Genomic DNA, 25,605 nt, shown 5'->3' on the forward strand with positions numbered 1-25,605 from the left:
CAGTGAAAACGAGAAAACGTCTAAATAAAAATCTAGAAATCATAAATTCGGCATTCGAATATATTATAAATTCTAACGATAAATTACAAATAAAAACAAAATTTAATTCTTTATTCCAGTCCTTAGGAAGTATAATCATTGCATTGTCTTTCGATATCGAAGACATAAACAACGCTATTTTATTTAGTAAAATGAATATTTTGCACCCGACTGTACTCAGCCCATATCAATTATATGTCGAGTTGGAGAAACATATAAATGACTTACCTAAGCATTGCGAACTTCCTATATCAATATCTTTACAGAACATTCACGAAGTTATCGATATTTCTAAACTAGTATGCTACTATCATAATAATCGTATTATCACTATAATCAAGATACCCCTCGTGTTACCTCAAGTCTATAATCTTTACCATATTGTTCCTATGCCAGTTCCTTATGACTTAACAAAACCAGACACTTATGCACTTATAGCACCAAACAAGCCATACATGGCATTAACAACAGATCGTATGCTTTACTCACTGTTAGAAGACTTAGACAAGTGCAAATTCGTGAGTGAAAAGTGTTATATTTGTGAATTAGGTAATGTGTATTCGACGCTTGCGAACCCAACGTGTGAGACAGTTATCTTAACCGAAGTTGTCAATAAGGTTCCAAGTTCATGTTCGGTAAAACTCTTAAGGGGTCACGTAGATTCCTTCTTTAAACTTAATAAAAATAGGTGGATATTTGTTCAATCTGAGCCTGGAAAATTACATGTAACTTGTTCTAGTAATAGTCTCAACTATGATTATGTTTTGTTAGGAACAGGAATAATGTCCCTGTTTAAAGACTGTAAAGCTTTCTTCAAAACTTTACAATTTTCGTCTAGTGAAACATTTATTTCTAATGTAACAACTCAAGTAGCTAACTTCAACATTTTGGAAGATGATTGTTGCGAACGTACAAAACTAAATAAAACTTTAGCTAGACTTCCCTTGTTAAAATTAAATAACCTTAATAATTTAGACTCATTGTTACACGCCAGTATTCATCTAGATACTCTAGAAAAAGAATTAAATCATTTGGAAAGTCCTTCGCACTTTCAAAAATATGCTGTTCATTATATGTCTATAAGTTATTCTCTTACTGTTCTGTTTTTCTTGTACCTTATATTTAGATTTCGTAGATGGTTTTGTTCAAGTAAACATAATTCTCATTGTTGTATACAAATCTTTAATCAATGCAACAAAGATCGTAAAAACGATCATAGTAATGTTACACAAACTGTGCAAATAAATAGTGAAAAAGATTATTCATGTCCTAGGCCTTTTAGGAGAAATCTTATGTTGTCAAATTCGTCTAATAATGTCGTCGTCGAGTAATGTTATAATAAATTATATTCTTTTAAATAAATTGTATAAGTTTAATTAATAATTTTAATTAAGACCTTTATTAATTATAGATTTACTTACTATATCCTGTTTTCGTATTTTACTTAATAGTTACTTAAGTGTTTTTGATATTGTACTTAAAGTTTATTTCTTTAAGATATAGTTACTATTTCATTTTAAGTACTTACTTGTTTTACCCTGTATCGTATATTTTAGTTTTCCTATTTTGTTATCCAAAACAAAAGCCAAATTCTATACTTACCGCTCTAGTTTATCTCAACGTCAACGTCCGTGACCATTCATCGGTGACGATGAATCTTAAGGAGGGGGATGTTACATATGCCCCTCAGTAATAACGTAATATAAATAATAATGCCGACTAAGGCATTCTTGAATGCATTGTCTCTATATAAAGACAATATATTGCTTAAACGGGGCAGAACAGATTTGGCTTGAGTAGCGGAAACATACATCATTTGTACTACTTCTTTCATAAAATAAACTCCGTGCCAGTCTCCGTGTCCTTTTTTTAAAAAGAGCTCCTGGACCCACCCCGTAACAGTACCACCGCTCTGCCTATTTATGCTCTGAACGGTTTTAAGGGCGGGGCAACCGCTGTACTGTAAAACTGAGATTTAGAACTCATGTTTCTAGCTGAGTGGAGGTATCTACGCTGTTGATGTCTATAGGCTCCGGTAACCACGCTTTCCATCTATCTAAACAAATTTTTTTTATTCGGTCCCAGGAAATCGAAATTACCGATTCGCATCATTAAAATAAACTCATTTATCGGTTTTTATTTCCGATGCTCTTTATTCGTGACATCGATCCTTATGTGCGGCCGTAACGAACAAAAATAATAAAAAAAACAGTCTAAATATTTCCTAAACGTAGAGAGAATGTCAAGAAAATAATAATTTCCCTCAACGGTGATATTACGTTGAAGTATATTAAATGTCGTCCAATTTGAGGGAAAATAGCGGACATAGTATTGCGAGACTTTTGTAAGAGTAATAAAAGAATTATTAGATGCTTGCTTGTGTCTATTGTTAATGTTACAGTTACAAAATCGGAAACATTTTTAAATTTTTTTATTGCCCTTGTTGGCAGACGAGCACACGGCCCACCTGATGGTGAGTGGTTACCGTCGCCCATGGACTTCAGCAATGCCAGAGGCAGAGCCAAGCCGCTGCCTACCGCTAAAGCCGCTGCCTACATTCTTGAACTGGACTCGTCCGTGACTAGACTTTTAATAATTTTTAATATTAGTATACACACTATTTATGGGTATATGTATATTCTATTTTTTTATTACTTTAAACGCGTGGACGAGCTCACAGCCCACCTGTAGTTAAGTGGTTGCCGGAGCCCATAGACATCTAAAACGTAAATGCCGCCACCCACCTTGAGATACAAGTTCTAAGGTCTGAGTATAGTTACAACGGCTACCCAACGACGCACGGCAACGCGCTCAAATATTAATTAAAAATTTAATTTTACTGGTGGTACGACCTCTTGTGAGTCCGCACGGGTAGGTACCACCGCCCCGCCTATTTCTCCGGTGAAGCAGTAATGCGGTTCGGTTTGGAGGGTGGGGCAGCAGTTGTAACTATGCTAAGACCTTAGAACTCATATCTCAAGGTATGTGGCGCATTTACGTTGTAGATGTCTATGGATTCCAGTAACCACTTAACATCAGGTGGGCGTGAGCTCGTCCACACATTTACGCAATAAAAAAATATATATATGTATAATAATTCGTGGTGTAACATTCCACTAGGACTGCCGAAGGAAAACTCCTGAGCCAAACAAAACACAAAATTCCCGCTGTGGGGCAGCCGTTGTAGCTGTACTGAGACCTAAGAACTTATATCTCAAGGTGTGTGGCGCATTTACGTTGTAGATGTCTATGGGTTCCAGTAACCACTTAACACCAAGTGGGCTGTGAGATCTTCCACGCATCTACGCAATAAAATAATAATAATAATAATTCGTGGTGTAACATTCCACTAGGACTGTCGAAGGAAAACTCCTGAGCCAAACAAAACACAAAATTCCCGCTGTGGGGCAGCCGTTGTAGCTGTACTGAGGCCTTAGAACTTATTTCTCAAAGTGTGTGGCGCATTTACGTTGTAGATGTCTATTGGCTCCAGTAACCACTTAACACCAGGTGGGCTGTGAGCTCGTCCACACATCTACGCAATAAAAAAATTAAGAAATTAGTAATAATAATTCGTGGTGTAACATTCCACTAGGACTGTCGAAGGAAAACTCCTGAGCCAAACAAAGCGCAAAATTCCCGCTAAACTCTGGGCCAGAATAATCGAAAATTAAACACGCATTAAATTTAATTACCCTAAACTCTGGCGTTGCTACGGTCATTAAGTTGCCGGTTCCCCTGAATCTCCGTTCGAGATTTTGATTAATTTCTTTATGAATGACTTCTTAAATCGAGACCCCCTTCGAAATTGCGAAGGGTTGGGAGATGATTGAGGAATATTAGGGATCCTGTCTGTATACAAAAAGGGTTGCGACCCTACACGTTTTTGACGAGAGGATTTCCTTAGAAGATATTATAAATTGAATTATTGATTGATTATCATTTTATATCATGCTATTCCAATTAATGGGGATCGGTTCGGCTCGTGGCTAACTTTAATGATTAAAAAGAAAATAATTTACAGAGCATCAATGTTGGCTTATGCTTGCTTTTAGATTAAAAAAAAACCGTTAACATTAGTGTTTGGGTCAAATTTATAATATATAGAAAACCCGTTAAACAAACAAACAAACACAACTAGATGAATTTAATGCTGCTATATAACAGGTAATTTTGATTCATATTTTAGTCGTGGCCTAAAGGATAAGACGTCCGGTGCATTCGTGTTGAAGCGATGCACCGGTGTTCAAATCCCGCAGCCGGGTACCAATGTTTCTAATGAAATACGTACTTGACGAATGTTCACGACTGACTTCCACGGTGAAGGAATAACGTCGTGTAATAAAAATGAAACACGCAAAATTATAATCTGCGTAATTACTGGTGGTAGGACGTCTTGTGAGTCCGCACGGGTATGTATCACCGCCCTGCCTATTTCCGCCGTGAAGCAGTAATGCGTTTCAGTTTGAAGGGTGGGGCTGCCATTGTAACTATACTGAGACCTTAGAACTTATATTTCAAGGTGGGTAGCGCATTTACGTTGTAGATGTCTGTGGGCTTAACCACTTAAGTGGCCGTGAGCTCGTTCACCTACCTAAGCAATAACTAAAAACGTCCTTCCGCCAGTAAATGTCGTTTGGCGATCATAGCACCCTGGTTGGTATAGCACAGTCTCCACTGAATCATTTGCCCCCCCCCCCCCTTTGGGCAATGTCTGCTAGTTCAAGTCATGCGTCTCAGGTGGGGTGAAACAGCCGTTGCACAATAAAATTGAGGATTGATCTGGATTCATTTTTTTTTTTTTCCTACCTATGCTGATAGCCTTGAGAGGCTATTTCAGCTTCACCCTAACGTTTATAGGTGAGCTCACAGGGGGCTCAAACCGGAGAGTTGCTAACACTGACCCTAGCAAGAGCAGTGCTTCGCAGAATCTACCACCGGATCGGAAACGCGACCCACTGAGAAGATCCGGCGAGAAACTCAGTGGGCTGTGTCTATGGGTTAATTCGCTCGTCGAGCCCTTCGTCGTGAGCGACGGGTTCGACGAGGACGGTGACCGGTGCTTGTGGTGCCTAAAAGCACCGTTAATGGATCAGGAGGATCCGTAATGACGTGCTTTGGGCGACGTCGACGGTTTACCATTCGTTCTACTGGGTCGGGTATGTAGTTTCCAGCGGCTACGATAAGAGGGTTCTCATGTCGTGCCGCCTTCTCAAAATGGCGCAGCGATGCCGACTGTAGATACTTACTAAACGAGTCGAGCTCCAGGTCATCGTGGAGATCCAAGTTCCTCAGGAACCATGGTGCTCCGACGACTATCCTGCAGAATCGGGATTGAAGAACCTGAAGGGATTTCAAGTGGGTGCGGGCTACGTGAGCGAACAGTACGCTTGCATACGTCATGACGGACGGTTTATTTTGGCCGGTCGCTGGGCGTTTTTATTTTCATCAGTTTTATTGTTCGGTATCGGCATACGGTGCAGTAACTGCGTAGAGACAGACAGACAGTGCTAATAAAATGTTTACGATCTTAGACTATCCAATTAATTCGCGCGGATCGACATTTCCTCAGTAAAGTCGATTCCGTGTTTATAGTACGATCGTATAGTAAATAAATGGGTATTGTGCGGTATTATTCGCGTGGGCAGACAGGTTCACGGGCTGTTCGATTTGGATCAGTAGCTGAAGCTATAATGCCTGATAATATAATGACTTTTATTTTATTTTTATTGCTTAGATGGGTGGACGAGCTCACAGCCCACCTGGTGTTAAGTGGTTACGGGAGCCCATAGACATCTACGGCGTAAATGCGCCACCCACATTGAGATATAAGTTCAAGTATAGTTACAACGGCTGCCCCATCCTTCAAACCGAAACGCATTACTGCTTCACTGCAAAAATAGGCAGGGTGGTGGTACCTACCCGCGCGGACTCACAAGTGGTCCTACCACCAGTAATTACGTGAATTATAATTTTGCGGGTTTGATTTTTATTACACGATGTTATTCCTTCATCGTGGAAGTCAATCGTGAACATTTGTTGAATACGTATTTCATTAGAAAATTGGTACCCGCCTGAGATTGGAACATCGATGCATCGCTCAACACGAATGCACCGGACGTGTTATCCTTTAGGCCACGACGACTTCAAATAACAATAATCGCAGACTTTGAATCTTTTATTAATAATAATAATATAACTGTTTATTTGACATCGCATGCACATAGTAAGCATATAAAACAAATAATAGACGGTGACATAAATTGGCGGCCTTATCGCTGAAAGCGATCTCTTCCAGGCAACCTTGCAGGGAGAAGAATAAGCAAACTAGCATGGACAGTGCTATATCTTAATAAACTTACATAAAAATATATACTTATATACACATGTGATAAATAAATACAATATAAGCTAGACTTACATACGATTAAATACAAATAAATACTAAAAATATGCAAGTAAATACAAAATAAGTAGCAACTTGTACAGTTATATCGTAGGAGCCAGATTATTGTGCAAGGTAGTGCGATTTTAATCTGAACTTAAAAGTTTCCGGCGAGGACGATTGTTTGATGCTTAAGGGTAGTGCATTCCATAAACGGACTGCTTCAACCGCACAGGAATGGTCATAAAATGACGTCCCGTGAGCCGGAAACTTCAGCATTAAATTATCCGATAGCCTAAGTGAATGGGAGTCTGCAGTATGTAGGAAATCAAAACATTCCTGAAGGTAGCGCGAGGACGAGGAATTAAACAGGACAATGTAAAGAAGAGACAATATATTTGAACAATATTTCATTATTGGCTCTCTAAAATTTCTGTTACTTATAAAACCTCACCTTAGCCAAGAGATCGCAAAAGTTCAAGCATAAAATCGCGCTTTTAAAGTTAAAAGTTTTAGTTTTCGAAGCTTTCAGACACTCTAGTCCGGAAAGTTCAACAAGTTGGTTACTTGTCAATATAATGAGTCGTAAATTTTCCATTTTATTACACTCGAATAGGGATGTGCCTTTTTATTTTTATTACGCTAAAAAGATGAGCGAACTCACGGTCCTACTGGTGATTGAGTAGTGTAGCCCATAGACATATCATCGTGATTACAGCGATCCACATATAGAAGGCCAATGTCTTTATTGCATTATGTAAAACTATACTACGGCAGAAATAGATTAGGTGCTAATGCTTATCGTTTGGACTTACAAGACATTCTGCAATCTCTTTATTGGGCAATAGTTTAAAGGTAAGTCTTGTGTCACCACTCAACATCAGGTAAGCTATATATGAGGCAGTCAGCGCAAAAGTGGCCTAAGCTTACCATAGTTAGTATGGAGATAATGAGGTTCGTATATACCTTTACAATAAATACTTCGTAGGCAAAAAAAATTACGCGCTAAAACGCTCTTTACAAAGTCATCTGTTATCTACGGATGAAACTAGGGGCCGATTTTGCATCAAAATTTATTATGTTTTAAATAGATTGCAATATATAAGCACGAATATGAATTGTGGGTTAGGCCACTTTTGCGATGCTGACGGCCTCAAATGTCCTTAGTCCCGCAGTAATTCAAGAACCATTTGTAAGCACCGAGTTAGGCCAAACAAGTTTGGGCAAAATTCCTTTCTACAAAAATAATTAAAACCAACCTTGAATTTCCGGGGTTAGGCCACTTTTGCGATGCTGACGGCCTCATATGTCCTTAGTCCCGCAGTAATTCAAGAACCATTTGTAAGCACCGGGTTAGGCCAAACAAGTTTGGGCCAAATTCGTTTCTACAAAAATAATTAATATCAACATTTCCGACCTTGAAAAACTTTGCAATTAGATTCTCTATTTCACGGGTAACTCGAACGCTAATTGATTCTCGACGACTTTATTCAGCGAACCCTCAATGAAAATTAATATACAACTGTCAGTGATAAATCGAAACATTCCAAAAAGAGTCTTTAGCCGTCGATTTTAAAACTAATTATCGTTTGACGCAGAATTTGGGAGCTAATACAGGTAAACCCTCATCGTTATTGTCAATATTATTCACTTGAAATTTGACGTTTGTCGGATATTTCGTAGGGTAAAACAAATTAGAATAATTTGCTAGGAACAGCGTTTTATTTATTTATTTATTACACTTCATGTAAAATTTACATTGGCGGACTTAATACCTAAGGCATTCTCTACCAGTCAACCAAAGGTAGTGCAGAGTGGATAGTGATGTGGTAGGTGCAATGAAATTTATATTAAGTTACAAAAAGTATATACATACATACATACATACATACACACATACATACATATATATATAATAGTTTATATAGTATTAAAAGGAATATATTAATAAATTTTCCTAACAAATAACTTCATCTTAATAAGTTCATGATGATTCCGCTAACTTTTCCAACCACATTCGCCGAACCCTTAACTTGAACGTTTTAAATTGTTAGTCAGTTGAAATGTAATGATCTAATACAAAAGAATGGGTTGTGATTTGCACGGTGTAGCTGGCTTGGACCTTAGCGGGAGGAAGCAAAGGACTCAAACGTAGCGATAAAGAACGGCTACATAATTATTTCATCGGTGGTGGTTGCAAAGACTTACGAAGCCGGTCGATATTTCTATTATCTTTCAGTACCAAGCTTCGAAACAGCTAAATCATGGTTCTATTTAAAAACAAAAATGTATTAAAGTCCGAAAGCCGTTATACTTAAAACAAAAAATTATAAATGTGGTGTCGTGGGACACTAGGTAGGAACGAAGTTCCTTCGGCTAATGTAGAATCGACACAATTTGCAAAAAAAAAATCGTGCTCAATTTTATGTAGGTTTTCTTGATTTTTCTCTTAAATTTTGCTGATTAGTTTTTATTTAAGTATAGGAATGTATTTAGGAAATTCAGTATTTTAGGAAATAATAAATTACGTAAAATAGAAAGAGAATGGATGAGAGAACGAAAAGAAAGAGGGAGAAAGAGAAAGGTATTATACACTACTCGCTTGTGTATGCGACTGTCGCGCCTGCGCACGTCTCATTTAACGGTTTTATTCCACGCACTTTTTTCCACGGACTTTTTCCACGGATTTTTTCTTACGGTTTTACTATCACATTTTTTTCAGTTCGGTCGCGCAGCAAAATCCCTTTCCCCTCCAAGCCTGCCGTAAGGAACTTCGTTCCAAAAAACCGTATAAAAGAGAAGCTGCCGCAATCAGAGCTTACGAATAGTTTATTCAAAAATAACTTTCGAACGCTCAGTAGTAGTGTGGTCCTTTTTAATAAATACTCTGGGAAAAGGCAAACACAAAAACACCTTTACCAATGCCATTAATAAAGTGAACGTGCTTATGGGCTTCAGTAACCACTTAGTACTAGGTGGGCCGTGAGAATGTCCAACTACCTAAGCAATAAAAAAAATATAAAAAAATACTTACCTGTAATAATCCAAATCTGTGTGAAAGGCAATAAATGATTCTATTATTATTATTAATATTGATATAATGATATAGAATACTCCAGAATGAATTAACAATAAAATACACAATTGCGTTTTCTAATTTAATAAGAAAACTAGGCGATGACCGAGATTGCTCGGTATTTTCTTTTTTGATAAATTGTGTTTTTTAGTAATTATATTTAAATACGAATTACATATTGATAAAATGATGAAATATTCCAAGATCGTTTAGGCATTTTTAGTGAATACGTGAGTTAAAGAGATACAAATAATATAAATAAACAATTCATTTTCTTGGTCTAACCTCAAACAAAACACTCATTGGCTTCGGGTGACTTAACAACGCCATCTGCTGAAATAGCTTTAGTGTTATTGTGTCTTAAAGCAGTTAGTTGCTCTCGATTATGAAAAATTGTATTATTATTCGGCAATATATGTCAGGAAGAGTCATAAAGTAGATTATTGAATACATGAATAAAACAACATTTTCTGAAAATAAATCGTAGCTAGATCGATTTATCGGCCTCGAAATCCCCTGCATACTAAATTTTATAAAAATCGTTGGAGCCGTTTCCGAGATTCAGATTATATATATATATATATTATATATATATATACAAAAATTGCTCGTTTAAAGGTATAAGATAAGATAAAATAACATTTATCTCTTTTTAAAAGGTTATAATGATAAAGGTTTTTCTTTAAATTCATATAACCTTTACCATTATCTCTTTTATTTTGCTATTCGCGCAGGCTATCGTACAACTTTGTACGTTTTCCGTCACTCCTTTTAAAGCTGCAAATCAAACATTGTATTTTGTTTCCACGTTCGTTCCTTTGACGTTTTTCACAAGTCCCATGACGCTATCCGTCGCTAAGACTCTCGTAAAGATCGGCTTATTATTAGTAGTAGTACATATTATTCCTGACGGTGCAACATAAACGAGGATTTTGTAGGTCGTTTTTGCTTTACGCCTTTTTTACGTGTTGACGGGAATTAGGACTGATTCATAATTTTCTTCCTAAATTCTGTTCGTTCGCTCTTTGGCCCCATATGACGTCATACGCATTTAAATCGCGCTCAACGGTATCTCTAAATTAATACGTGAAGCAAAAACTTTGTATCCCTTTTTACGAAAATTGCGCGGACGGAGGAGTATGAAATTTTCCACACTTATAGAGAATATAGAGAAGAAGTGCACAATGCTAATATTTTTTTAAAATAATGCATAAAAGATACATTAAATCAATAAAGAAAACATTACACACACTACATACTATGTATTTGACGCACACACGCATGCATACTATTTATTGTCAAACTTTTGTTCTTGATGTCTGTTGTCAAATTGAGAATAGATTAAATATTGTGTAGCCTTGGCGAAATTTGTGATTATAGTATGTGTACAAACTTACAATTCCAATTAATTATAGTCGAATTTCGACTACCGTGGGACCTCTAGTTCCGAACAGTTTGCTATTTTTTTCAAAAATAAGAACTCCTTGGTACAATAATTTAAATAAATAGAATTAAATGAAAATTTTTCTTAATGATTACGTTATATTAATACAAGCGTACCAGTTAAATGATACTGCGTGATAAAGCCGACATTATTAAAAATAACCCGACGAAGCCAAAAATAACGTTTCATTCACGTAATTAGTGAGAGAGTTGTGATTTTTAAAGCTATGTAGTAAGTGTATGATTCTGCTAAATCGGGGTTGGCGGCCACCGCAAAATCGGCGTCGGAGCGCGGGAACTCATTTTGACTGCAGCCATTTTGGACGCTACCGGAAATGTTCATTTATTATAATATTTCATTAAGGCTGTTAGTGCATCCCATTGTAGGATATAAACTAATATAATATGTATTCCAAATATCGAGTTGGGAACAGTTGATAATCAGCCGGGAGCTTCTTAGAATTTGGTATTTATAACACCCGCTACATGCTCTGTGACAGCTACCCAGCTATCGACATTGCCAAGATAGTATACGAATTTCGATCTATAACATTTGGACCGTCGGTCTATCGAGAAATTGATTCCGCTCGCTGGAACTGCTGGAAGATCTTCCTTTGTTATTACCCCCAAACACTCGCAGAAGAATAACAGCGGTTGTCAAATACATAAAAAAAAAAATGTATTGGTTATTTCGCATACTTTGATGCAAATTGACAAACTAAAAAAATACTTCTTATATGTAAATGCTGATTTTATTCGAATATCTACGAGCAGTTTTAGAACTATAATACGATTCGATACTAAAATCTTAATTTAAATTAAATCTTAAATTTTAAACATCAATGAAAATTTTGCATTTCGGTTAATTTGCATATGCTCTTCCGACCAATATGTATACTTGAGCTTGTACTTAGATTTTCTTAGCTGAGCTTAGACAACATTTTTGGGTCTGGTAGCGAATCAAGAGCGGGTAGGGCCAAACGATTTGCCGATTTCGAGCAAAATAATAATACAGTTAATGATAAACAGTAATATAATTTTGATTTCATAAGCCACAGGAATTATGTCACTTCATTTCGTCGAAGTGAGAGTGAGTTCGCGTGCGTGTTGTGAGTCGCTGATTCGTGTACAAGCCTGAAGGGATTCAACAGAATAATACGGCAGAATATTTCGTGTTAGCCCCAGTGTATGTGTCGCGTGCTCTGTAATTTTACGCTGGTAACTTGATTGATATTTGACACGAAAATTGTGGTGTATTTTATTTTTTGTTCGTCAATTTTTTTGTTGGGTTAGCTCTTGAATCAGACGAGAAAACAGACAGGAGTTAATGGGTTTAATCGTATCGCTTGATTAACGTTATTGAGGGCTGATGACGTCATAAGTGGCTAATCGTTGTGGGTGTCGATATATAGGCTGTGCTTATTGCAGATTCCGGCAAGTGTATAAGTAAACAAACTTTAAAATCGTTCTAAATCTAGAAAGTTACAAATTTGCTCTTCAAAAACGTAAATATTCAAAGGGAACTATTGAAAAGCCAACAGACACCATATTGCAAGCGGTCGACCTAAACATTAACATAATCTGTTTTGATTGCATGAATATTTACTAAGCCGTGTTCCGCTTTATTATATTCAAATAAGGTGTAATCTCCATCTTGTAGCGACGCTCTTGGGCATTCAATTTTGTTGGGATCCACGAGCCTGGGCAATATCTTTAGTTGGCATTTCAGTGACACTTAAGTTTTACCTTTTATTTTATGCATGTTACTGGGGAGGGTGTCTGGAACTGGAAAAGGCATGTATGCAGCCCAACTCCTTTATTAGTTTTGTACCTTTTTACCTTTAAGTGTCTGGCAAGAGGAAAAGAGGCCGTCCCAGAACAACTTGGCGTCGTTCGGTGGGGCAGGAGCTGGGGATCTTGGGCATAACGTGGGAGGAGCTAGAACAGATTGCCCAAGACCGATGTAAATAGAAGGATTTGATTCGAGCCCTACACCCCAGCAGAGGGTAATAGGAAATATAGAAGAAGACCCTTTTAGGGATTTGAAATTCGGCGTAATTTTTTTTTATACTCTGTCTACTCTTGTAGCTTAATGAGCTATTCCATGTTCACGCAGATGGGGGATTTTTGCAGTAATACCGGCGTATCCGCACGTATGCACCGCGCGAGTGAAAGGATTTGGAGAATGAGGGTAACTAAAAAAGGGGCTAATTATATTACAGTTTCGGTAGAGCTGTGCTTGTATAGCGCGAACTGTTGTGCGGGTTACGGTAATGAAGTTTTAAACAAACCGTACTGATCTTCAGACACCATTAAAATTTGTTAGCTTTACTAATTAAAGAGACAAAGAGGAGATCATAAATTTATTTACCGGTTTGAATAGTAATAAATACGGTTGTAACAAAAACCACATGAATTTATCGAAATATCCTCAAAAGGCTTAACGAAGAGGCGGCCATATTTTTTCAAAAAGCGCATGCGTTTAGATAGCAAACTCTTTGGTCCATTTAGGTTAGTAATTTTCTAAGTATTATTCCTTTTTTTAGTTTCAATATAATTTGCAATAATCACGGACAAGAGTTTACTGACCGAATAAAAGTAATTAAAATTAGTACAGATATATCCGATATAGAGATCTCTTGATAGATCTCAATCAGAATCTACCCTATAGATAATGCGTTTGAGGTTTGAATGTTCTAGGCTTACGGAGTTACTCTTGAGTGTTTTACCAGCTTTGAGTCTAAAGTGAATTTTACCATAGCAAATGTCGCATCGACTCTTAGGCTATTCTTAATGAAAATCATTTATTTTTTGAGGTTTTGAAATTTTGTCTTTAGGTTCATGATAAAATCCAGACAGCACGTGGTTTTCTATCTAATATGTCTTTATTGCTACATATGGCGTCATATAGTGATATAAAATCATCATATATACGTTATGAGAGGTGTTCAAACTATGACAACTATTCGATTTCATTTGGCGTCTAAAATATTACACCTCTCTGTGCAATTTTTATAGTCGCCCGTTGGTTATTTCTGTTCGAACTTTTACCTCTGTTTTGATTTAAGACTCATATTATTATGATATCTTCTATATATATATAAAAATGAATTGCTGTTCATTAGTCTCGCTAAAACTCGAGAACGGCTGGACCGATTTGGCTAATTTTGGTCTTGAATTATTTGTGGAAATCCAGAGAAGGTTTAAAAGGTAGATAAATATGAAAATGCTCGCAACTAAATATAAAAATAACAATTTTGCTTTTTCTTAGATGTGTACCCCGTCGGTCTTTTATTTATCGATTGAGGCACTACGAAGTCTGCCGGGTCAGCTCGTTTTTAATTAAAACAGAAAAAACTTCACTATTCTTATACCAATTCAAAATCAGTAGCTTGCCTGCCGAACTGAAATTCGAAAGCCAATGTATTCTGAATTAATAATACATTGTCGGTTAAGCGTAATTACTATTTTAAAAGCACGTGACCGCATTAGCCATTCACATTTCAACTTTGTATTTTATTATGTATACTAATCCCCCCCCCCCCCCAATTGAGGCGTCCACCACGCCCCGTACACGGGTCAATCGAGCCAAACCCTTTAATCACAAAGTACAAATTGTAAAAAGTCGGATAATTACAGAGACGCTCGCAAAAAAAAATTCAAGTAAATTTAGGTCAGAATGTTTAACCGATAATTCGATTGTAGGTATGTTTTCTCTCACAATAGTAGTAATGCGTTTCGGTTTCAAGGGTGCCTAAGCCATAGTACTGTAACTCAAGCTGAGTGGCAGCATTTACGTTGTAGATGTCTTTGGGTTCCGGTAAGCACTTAGCACCAGGTGGGCCGTGAGATCGTCCACCTATCTAAGCAATAAAAACTATAATTACAGTAGTTATATTTTGTTTGATTCCCCCCTTTAATCTCTAGCTCGGAAATTGATATAATAAATATAAATATTTACTAACAGTCACGCCACATTAACTGGTCCCGTGATAAGTTCGTAAAGAACTTGTGTTACAGGTACCAGATAACGGAAATAAATATAAGATTTTTAGTATACACATACACATATTTAATATACATCCATAACCCTGGAAAATACATTTATATTTATCATACAAATATCTTCCCTTGGCGGGATTCGAACCCGCGATCCCCTTGTGTAGTGACCATGTCACTTACCACTACATCAGACGGCCAGACAATACAATTTTGTGTGTCCAAATTTACGAGTATTTTCGCCACGATTCCAGCGTTCCGGTCTGAAAGACCGAACAAACGTTCCAAGCCAGTCCAAGGCCAGTCCAAGGCTTTGATCTTTCAATGGCCTTCAAGAATATTCCCCACAACCATAAAAAATTGATTGAGAACCATTGCTCGGATTCTTAATGTTTGGTATCCGCACGCGCGGTCGCAGCCAGCAATGCTGATGCTACAGCTGCGTCTAATAAAGAAGGATAAATTCTTCAATCGAGTAGATGTAATCCACAGACCGAGGCGACGGAAAGCCAACTTCCAAGCCAATAGCTTGCCTATCGCAATAATCGATAGTGCGTTTCCAGAGGTCTTTTCTGCCACGTACCATCCGGCTATGGAATGAGCTCCCCTCCACGGTGTTTCCCGAGCGCTATGACATGTCCTTCTTCAAACGAGGCTTGTGGGGAGTATTAAGCGGTAGGCAGCGGCTTGGCTCTGCCCCCGGCATTACTGAGGTCCACGGGCGACGGTAACCACTCACCGGGTGGGCTGTGTGCTCGACTGCTTCCAATGGCAATAAAAAAAAAAATTAAACCATATAACAATATGAAAGGCAAAACGATTTCTCTTTTTCCAAAAAAAACAACAACAACAAAAGTCTCACGAAAAAACATAATCATTACCAAAACAATAACGCGGCGTTAACAAAACACAATAAATACCACATTTGCATATTAATGACTCGTTGAACATAAAAAAATGTAATTTTTTTTTTAATAATTCGCTTGTAGCAGCTCTGTTAGTTCCGGGGTTGTGGCCTGAGATCATTGGCATTGATAATTCCATAAATTTGCACCTTTTTTTTATACGTAAAAAAGTTTTTGGGGTGCTTTTTGACACATCATTTATTTCTTTACAATGTTTTAAAAGGATTGCTTTTTTTCGAAAATTAATTATATATTGTTGTCGGTAATGTGGATTGTGTGTTCGCGCGGGTAAATACTAAAGTTGTGACTATTTCTGCTGCGAAGCTATTGTACTTGAGAGTTTGACCACATCTTAAGTTGTATGACGGAGTACACCCTTTTTTTTAACGTAGACATCAATCTTGTCAACGCCGCTGCCCATCTTGAGACACGAGTTCATGAGGTCTCCGTTTTTTTTAACAGTACAGTACAACGGTTGCACCGTCCTTCAAACGGAAATGCATTACTGCTTCACGGCATTCAGGCTGGGCGGTGGTACCTACCCGTGTGGACTCACAAGACGTCCTACCCCCTCCTACTTACTGAAAATGACATTCACTTGGCATTAGCCATGTAAATTGGAGAGCACTTTAGCCAAAATAATTCTCAAACAAAAAATATATTTTCAGCGCAAAATACATTAGTATTACACAAAATAATGTAATTGTCAGTATTATCTTGGTGTATAACAGAGTTCATTCTGACAGACAGGTTTGGCTGCTTTTACCAGGGCTCCTAAACATCAAACTAAAAAGAGGGTAGGCAGATTTGTTTGCTCCCAACATCATACCCGCAGACTTCAGTCTACCTACAACCACGGTCCTAGTAACATCTCTGAAGTATTGGCATCGCAATAAAAATTTATTGACGTAAGTAATATTCTACTATATAATTTTATGAGATGAATGGTACTATTGAATACAAATTCCGTGTACGGTGCTTTATTTTTTTTACATCAAGAGAAATGATTAGAAGTGTTAATTTACTGGTACAAATGATTAAATTTTTATTAGTACATATAGGAAACAAATGTTTAAATCACAGAAATAATCTATGTTTCTAATGCTATTGAATTTAAGCATGTTCCACTTGTGATTCTAAGTATTAATCTCAAAAGTAGAGACGACATCACTTTAAAATTGGAACGCTTTGAAATCGCTTTATATCAAGGATCAGGGCCTTCGCTCCGACGTGTGGCTCGGTCGACATGCGTTTGGCGTGACCGACTCGGGGAGCTCGCCATTAAAGATATTTATGGAGCTGATACAACGAACCCTTTCTCCGAAAAGAAATCCGAGTACACGTGTACCTAGTTCATAAATTTTCGGAGCTGACACATTTTCGGTTTGGCCATTTCGCTCCTGTAAATTATTAACGCGATTAAGTATTAAAATATGAAGATACGATAGGAATTTAACACGCGGTACACGGTAAGTCGTTTTTGTGGCATCACTAATTTTTTGTTGCGAATGAGCTCACGGCCCATTTGGTATTAAGTGGTTACCGGAGCCCATAGACATTAACAACGTAAATGCCGCCACACGTCACACTTGCTTATTTTGTATCCCATTGGTTTTATAAAGAATTAATAAGAATAAATCACGCACGATCACCCAGCCCTAAATTAGGATTACCAGAGTACCAGAGACTAACACACATACTTATTTGCGTTTAAATATATACATATATAGATAATGAGCATCCAGACAAAGAGCAAACAAACATGTTAATTATACGAATATTTGCCCCTATGTGGGAATCGAATCCACGACCCTCGGCGCGACAGTCAGAAGCCCTCATTCCTGCGATATCTAGGTTATTTATCTTTCCTAGAAATATTTTTTATGGCAAAACAACGTTTCCCATTAAATCTATTAAAAAAAACATTACACACACTACCGTGTGTTTGACACAACACGAATGCATACTATTTGTTTATTGTCAAACTGTTCTTATTGCTTATATAATTATAGTCTGTGGTCAAATCGAGAATAGATTAAACGTTGTTTGGCTATATTAATATTTGTCTAAAATGTGATCTTAGCGAAATCTGCGATTATAGAAGTATATGAGTCTTTGACTTTACATGATTGTAGTCATAATAGTGTACAAACTTATAATTTCAATTAATTAAAGTCGAATTTCGACTCCAAGGGTCCACTAGTTGTCTATACTTCTATACTTATATAATAATATTATAAAGAGGAAAGATTTGTTTGTTTGTTTGTTTCGAATAGGCTCCGAAACTACTGGACCGATTTGAAAAATTCTTTTTCCATTAGAAGCCGACATTGTCCCTGATGAACATAGGCTACTTTTTTTATTTTTTTTTTATTTATTTTTTTTGGTTTCATGTGTGTTTTAATGTTTCCGAAGCGAAGCGAGGGCGGGTCGCTAGTATTAAAATAACGTATTTTATCGTAATGCCTATTTGGCCCTGCGACTGGCCATACTATTTTAAACACAATATCCCATTGAACAAAGAGATCAAACAATGGGATTAATGTACCATAAACGTCCTCAAAGAGACCTGTACGTGAAAAACGATCATTTCCTTCAGAGACTTCTCTTAAAATCTTATTGAGGTCGAATTAATAAATAATGTGCACTACAATGAAAAGTAACAAATCTTGATCTTCGTTTTTATGTTCCTTTTGGGCAATTGCTCGCAGTTTCATCCCAGGGTACGGTCTGTTTATGGACAGGCCAAGTCACGACTCCCCAGGTGCTAGATGAATTCGGAATCTCAGTTTTATTGTGATCCCAATATAATTAGGCGGTATGTTACTACCCGTGCGAGCTGGCAATACAGTCTAACAGCGTTTTTTTTATTGCTTAGATGGGTGGACGAGCTCACAGCCCACCTGGTGTTAAGTGGTTACTGGAGCCCATAGTGAGATATAAGTTTTAAGGTCTCAAGTATAGTTACAACGGCTGCCCCACCCTTCAAACCGAAACGCATTACTGCTTCACGGCAGAAATAGACAGGGTGGTGGTACCTACCCGTGCGGACTCACAAGAGGTCCTACCACCAGTAATTGCGCAAATTATAATTTTGCGGGTTCAAAATAGCCTGTAAGTTTATCCAATGATATTATATGCTTTGGAAAACCTTTTAGTTTTTAATTTACCTTATCCCACTAGGTGGGGTCAGCACAGCTAATTTTTCTCTTCCATTCTCCTCTATCAGCCGTCATCTTAACACTCACTCCTCTCTCTCTCTCTCTCTCATATCGTCATTCACACACTCCATCCATGTCTTCTTCGGTCGACCTCTTCCCCCTCTACCTTGCTCTACCATTTCCATACATCTCCTAGTCACACGCATCTTCTCTCTACGCACCACATGTCCACACCATGCTAACCGTCCGCTCTTTTATTTGTTGATTACATTCTTCGAACAATAAGCCGTAATATATCTCAACGCAGTTTGATATTCATGGTCGCCATAATTTATGGGCGAATGCCATCAAAACAACATTAGTTACGATTCTAGAAGGGGCCATACTTGTAGTAAATTACCTTATTATGTGTAATAATATAGGACGGATTGGGCGATTCTCAAACTGTGAACTCGCCCTGTACGGTAATACATAGTTTCAGATCGTCAGAGCTGGAGCCCATAGACCGCAACGTCAGTTTTGCTACTCACCTTTATGTAACTTTAAAGCTGGAATGCATGACTTTTGCGGAAAGAAATAAGAAAACACGGCTACTCGCGTGGCATCACAATACCTCTTGCTGCTAGTCATTTTGTATTTTTTTTGCTTTTAACCGTTTTTGCCTTAATTAATATTGAAGGTCGTCGTGGCCCAAAGGATAAAACGTCCGGTGCATTCGTATGTAGCGATGCACCGGTGTTCGAATCCCGCTGGCGGGTACCAATTTTTCTAATGAAATACGTACTCAATAAATGTTCACGATTGACTTCAACGGTGAAGGAATAACATCGTGTAATAAAAATCAAACCCGCAAAATTGTAATTTGCGTAATTACTAGTGGTAGGACCTCTTGGGAGTCCGCACGGGTAGGTACCACCACCCCGCCTATTTCCGCCGTGAAGCAGTAATGCGTTTCGGTTCGAAGGGTGGGGTAGTCGTTGTAACTATACTGAGACCTTGGAACTTAAGTCTCGGGGTGGGTGACGCATTTGCGTTGTAGATGCCTATGAGCTCCAGTGGCCACTTAACACCAGGTAGGCTGTGGGCTCGTCCATCCATCTAAGCAATAAAAAAAAAAAAAGAAATCTGATTTTTTTTATTGCTTAGATGGGTGGACGAGCTTACGGTTCACGTGATGTTAAGTGGTTACCGGCGCCCATAGACATCAAGTTTTTACAGTATAACGGCTGCTCCACCCTTCAAACCGACATGCATTACTCCTTCACGGCAGGAATAGGCAGGTTGGTGGTACCCGCCCGCGCAGACTCACAAGAAGTCCTACCACCAGTAATTACGCAATTACCAGTAATTTAGGTGCCAATTAATATTATATTTTTATGTATGCTCCATATCCAAATGTTCCATGTACATACAATATTGCCCCCAAGTGATGCTCGGCTTTGTAATATCACTGGATAAGAGTGTAATACCGGATATCTATTTTTTTATTGCCCTTGTAGCCAGACGAGCATACGGCCCATCTGATTATAAGTGGTTACCGTCGCTCATGGATGTCAGCAATGCGAGGGGCATGATCATCATCATCATCATTCATCATCTTAGCTATGGTTCCATTTCCCGTCATCTCGCACATTGTCTTGGCCTTTTGCTCGAAACTTTCGTTGCCTATAAGAATTTCAGGGGGACAACAGAAGCTTTACAAACTTCCGAAATTCCGTACAGAGCTTGACACAAACTTTTCACGGGTGTTTCTGAGTCACTGCCATTATTCGGAGATAAAATCAGCGAATTCCACTTTGTTGTATACGTTCGAAATTTTTCGTTCGCTTATTAGCTTTATTACATGATTGTTGGTTCTTAGATAAGGTATTTTTACTGTTTTATTCAGGCTTAGATTTTGTTGACCTGGATGGATATTAAGCTGTACGTATAGTAGTAAATATTTAAGGGGGCAATAAAAATTAACTACATAAAGTAACTTAAGTAGTTCAAAGCTTTTATCAAGCTAAAAATGAGGAGCTTATAATTTCAAGTCTTCGTTTTACTTTATAAGCTACGTTGGAGATAGCAGTTATTTTAAATTGCTAATGTAATTGTGTTGTAATGTAAAATTGTTAGATTCTTCTATAATATCGTTGACTTTTTTTTATTATATACGACGAAGAGGCTGGTTCCATGGTCTTTTTAAAATGATGACGTCAGCATTGCTGACGCCAATCTCTTCATCATTACCATTGTGTTCCATAGTGACAGTAATTAAGACTCACTTTTCCAATGAATGCCATTTTTTACATTTCAAATGTACAACGATAAAAACAGATAGCTCCGCCTCAGTCGGCTGCTCGAGTCGGAATGTTTTGTGCGACAATAGTCACACGTATTTACAGAAGAAAGTGAGGGTAGCTTAGTCATGAATTCTCTCGAATATCATCTTAAACAGTTGTTGAAATGCGTAACATTAAGGAAAGGATTAACTTTAACTATTTTTAGCTAGCTAAATAGTGATGTTGCCTCGACATATATATTGCCATACATTATTATAGTACTATTTCAAATATGTATTATATTATTAGCCGCCTTTTGTTTCTGTGTAGTTACAGCGAACAGTGCAGAGAAATAACGGAAGTAGAGAAACTGCTGTGGGTCAATGTGTGGTGCGACCGTCTTAATGAGCCACGTGGCCAGTCGTGCGGCGTCTGCAATTTATCAATGTCGGGTATTCCCGGCCAGTGTGATCATGGCGCGCAATGGAAACGCATTATTTTTGATGTAAAACCTTCTTTAGTATGATGAAACGAAAAAGAGACAGACACATAAATTCATAAGATTTAACGTGGGAGAAAATGAGATAGGAAGCATTATGCAGTGTTTCTTATATTCGTGGTTCTCTTTGTGCTTTGCATCGTGCCTAATATTCGTAATTAATACATTCTGAATAAATCTATGTAATATATACGAATAAATAGTAAAATAATTATCAAGCTTTATATCACTTTGATCATTACTAAAATCTATAGTTATCCTCTTCTCGAAATTTTAGATTCGTCTCATTATTTTGAAGCCAAAAATTTGTGAAGGTTTCACTCCGGTGAGGAAAATTTTCGAAGGACGTTTGAGTGGAGTTTATTTTTTCGATCGAGCATACCAAAACGCGCGTTGGAGGTTGAGTCGAGTCGAGTTTAACTCATGTGAATGACTAAAGATAGGGGGTTAGTGTTTTTCGAATTCGACGAAATTCTCCACGTAAACAAACGATTCTTACAACAGTTTTTATTTTTACGTAAAATATAAATTATAGTTTCGTACCTCGACGCGTGAGGTGACCGTCAAATTATACATTCATGGTATTAAGTTAATGGTCTAAGTGAAGGCTTGTGCATGACGCAATTTTTGTACGGATTACGCGATTTACTCCTACCCACAATTATAAAGAAAACTGCATCAACTTAGTGTTTAGATACGTAATGTCAGAAATAAGAAGGCTGAATTTAAACAAAAAAAGGAGTTCTTCAACACTACAAAATAGTTATAATGCATGATCTCGCTCAAAGATGAATGTCCGATCTGAGACAAATATATTCTTATGAGACAATAATAAGAGGTTTTATGGTGAGTGGGTAGGTGTTTTGTAAGAATTCTTCTATACAGGCTACGGATGTAGCAGTAAGTACGAATGAATATATTGTGTCAGTTTTAATGCAGTTTCACTGATAATACGTTCGACAGTATCAATGCGTTAGTATTATTCAGGTTAATTTGAATCTTTGATTATAATTTTTTTTTTACTACGTTTTAGATTTACTAGGGCAGGTGAACGAACAAAGACTCAGCCAGGAGGAGTGGGATTTGCTAACAGCTACCCGAGCGCCTCCGAAGGAGACCTAACAACTCAAGAGCAACTGCTTCGCGAATGAATCTACTACCGGATCGGAGCCGCGACCCGCTGCGAGGATCCGGCGAGAAACTCAGCGGGCTGATTCTTAGGTTAGGTTGCAGGTCGAGCTCTTTGCCGAGTTCGACGAGTACGGTTACCGGAATCGATTTCTAAAAGCGATGACGGGCGAAAATAAGCACGAGTGCTTATGTTGCATAGCACGCAATGTAATTCATATTCAACGGTCGCGCGAGGTCAACGGCACTGAGCTGTCGCTTTGTCTTACACTGCCGCTTCACAAAATATGAAGATAACCAAACGATACATTCATTTTAGCTTGGCAGCAGTGTTTACTTCCTGATTCTCATTGATAAATAGATCTATTCCAATAATAAGAATAATTCCAATAATAGTGCGAACAACAGATTAGGTTAAGTGTAAGCTCTGTTACCCTGTCACAGCTATACTTATTTTCACATTATCTCTGTTGAGTGGATTCCCTCGCAACTCTTGTTAAATGGTTGTGCCCAAGCTCAAAGATATCGACCGACACCGCCCACATTGGGACAAGCAAAACAAAGGTCTTACCATTTTTATGTCCGTAATATCCGGTTCCCGATGAAGAACCGCTGCCGGTGGAGGAGCCCTGCGGCGGGCGCTCCTCGTCCTCGAGGGGCAAAGGCACCGGCTCCATGACGCGGCTATCACGTCAACTCACGTCACTTGTCACTTTGACATTACACACTCACAGACACTGACACTTTAGGGTTACCTGAAAAAAAAACAACAACCATTTTAGTATTTTAAGCTACACTATTCCCGAGTGACATAGGCTATAACTTTTTCTGAAAAAAATAGGGAAGGATCCCTATTTTTTTCAGAAAAAGTCCAATAATGTAACCCAAGGTGTAAAATTACCTAAAATGCGAAAACTATTGATGATAGAATAAAATAATGTACAACGACTTTGTAGAACACATTATTATTTACAAAAAGTGTCGCGATAGCATATGTCTAACTATTATAGTTATGCTGCAATAAGTGTACTTTTATTTAAAAAAATAAAACAACGTCAAATATCGTTGAAATTTTTGTTAAAGACCCGAGCGGAGCCGGAGCGGGCCGCTTGTTGCACAATAAAGCGTAATTAACATTTTAGACCAGTCAACGAGGAGGTGCAATTTGTACAATTGGCAGTCTCACCGCTAATCAGTTTTCAACTTGGATAAATCCCGAAAAGAAACCGCAGTTATGTTGTGGCGTACTATTATTGTTAAATTAGAGAGTGATCTATCGATATAGACCAGTGGTTCCCAAACTTATTTTGTCTACTGCCCACTGTGAGAATGAATTATTTTTTAGCGCCCCCGTTTTTTTCTATCTACTTAAAAACCACTATAGCGAGAGCTCGGTCGTGTCTAAGAGTCCTCCTAGATGAAATTAAAAATCGCCTCCTAAGTCTCTACACAACGCCCCCATTTTTTTCTGGGTATCTTACCGCCCCCCATTATGCCTACAGCGCCCACAAGGGGGCGTTATCGCCCACTTTGGGAAAGACTGATATAGACAATGGCTTATGATATTGACACTGATCGCGGTCCAAAAATACCCTCCCTAAAGTATGTTGCAATGGATATATGGAGGGAGGTACATATGGACGCAAACGCCACTATTGGCAATATTAACATAATAATAATATATAGTTTAGTTTATTCTATGTCATTGTTTACTTATTATTAGCAAGATGAAACTGTTATTCTACAATATTTAATTTTAATAATTAGCAGACACTGTTTTGACACTGTTTTAAAAACACAAATTGCTGTATTAATAATTAAATATCATTAAAGTATAAATATTAATAATAATTGATATTATATTATAATTAACAGTTTTTTTTTTCCTACTTATACTGATAGCCTTGAGAAGCTATTTCAGCTTCGCCCTAACGTTTGTAGGTGAGCTCACGGGGCTCAACCGGAGAGTTGCTAACACTGACCCTAGCAAGAGCAGTGCTTCACAGAATCTACCACCGGACCGGAAACTGAGAATCGACCCACTGAGAAGATCCGGCGAAAAACTCAGTGGGCTGTGTCTATGGGTTAGTTCGCTCGTGGAGCCCTTCGTCGCAAGCGACGGGTTCGACGAGGACGGGATGGGACCATTAACAGTAATAATTTAATTAAGTATTGTAATTGTTATGCAATGATGTTGTGGGCGCCATCTATTATTAGGCTGGATAATAACAATGCTAGTTTATATTAGTTAAAAGTAAATTTATGTAAAATAAATTAATGTCAGAGTCATGTAAAAACCACTAAAATATTATGTATTGTGAATATTAAGCCATATTTTGTGAATTGTTTCGCAGTAATTACATTTGTTTGTATAAAAGAATTTGTAGTTGCTATTATTAACCATCACAAAATGGCTAATTGTGTAAGAACTAAGACGTGGCTTTTTGTAATAAACAAGCAATGTTAAAGTTTTTTTTATTTTTTTTTTATTGCTTAGATGTGTGGACGAGCTCACAACCCACCTGGTGTTAAGTGGTTACTGAAGCCCATAGACATCTACAACGTAGACGCGCCACCCACCTTGAGATACCAGTTCTAAGGTCTCAGTATAGTTACAACGGCTGCCCCACCCTTCAAACCGAAACGCATTACTGCTTCACGGCAGAAATAGGCAGGGCGCTGGTACCTATCCGCGCGGACTCACAA

At 37.8% G+C, this 25,605-nt stretch overlaps 1 protein-coding gene across 9 annotated transcripts in view; it reads right to left on the reverse strand.

Moving 5' to 3' along the window:
* Positions 1 to 25,605, reverse strand: part of LOC101740004 (KH domain-containing, RNA-binding, signal transduction-associated protein 2) — a 284,259-nt gene that overhangs the window by 145,872 nt on the left and 112,782 nt on the right. For all 9 annotated transcript variants that reach the window (XR_009975857.1, XR_009975858.1, XR_009975856.1 and 6 more), the window contains exon 2: positions 23,471 to 23,654. Coding sequence is in view for 4 of the 9 variants with exons in the window: in XM_062674445.1 (XP_062530429.1) it covers positions 23,471 to 23,576 (106 nt within the window). In the remaining 5 variants the exon portion in view is untranslated. The remainder of the gene's footprint in view (positions 1 to 23,470; positions 23,655 to 25,605) is intronic.

This window comes from Bombyx mori, chromosome 20, assembly GCF_030269925.1.
Source record: "Bombyx mori chromosome 20, ASM3026992v2".
In the NCBI taxonomy this organism is placed as follows: Eukaryota; Metazoa; Arthropoda; class Insecta; order Lepidoptera; family Bombycidae; genus Bombyx; species Bombyx mori.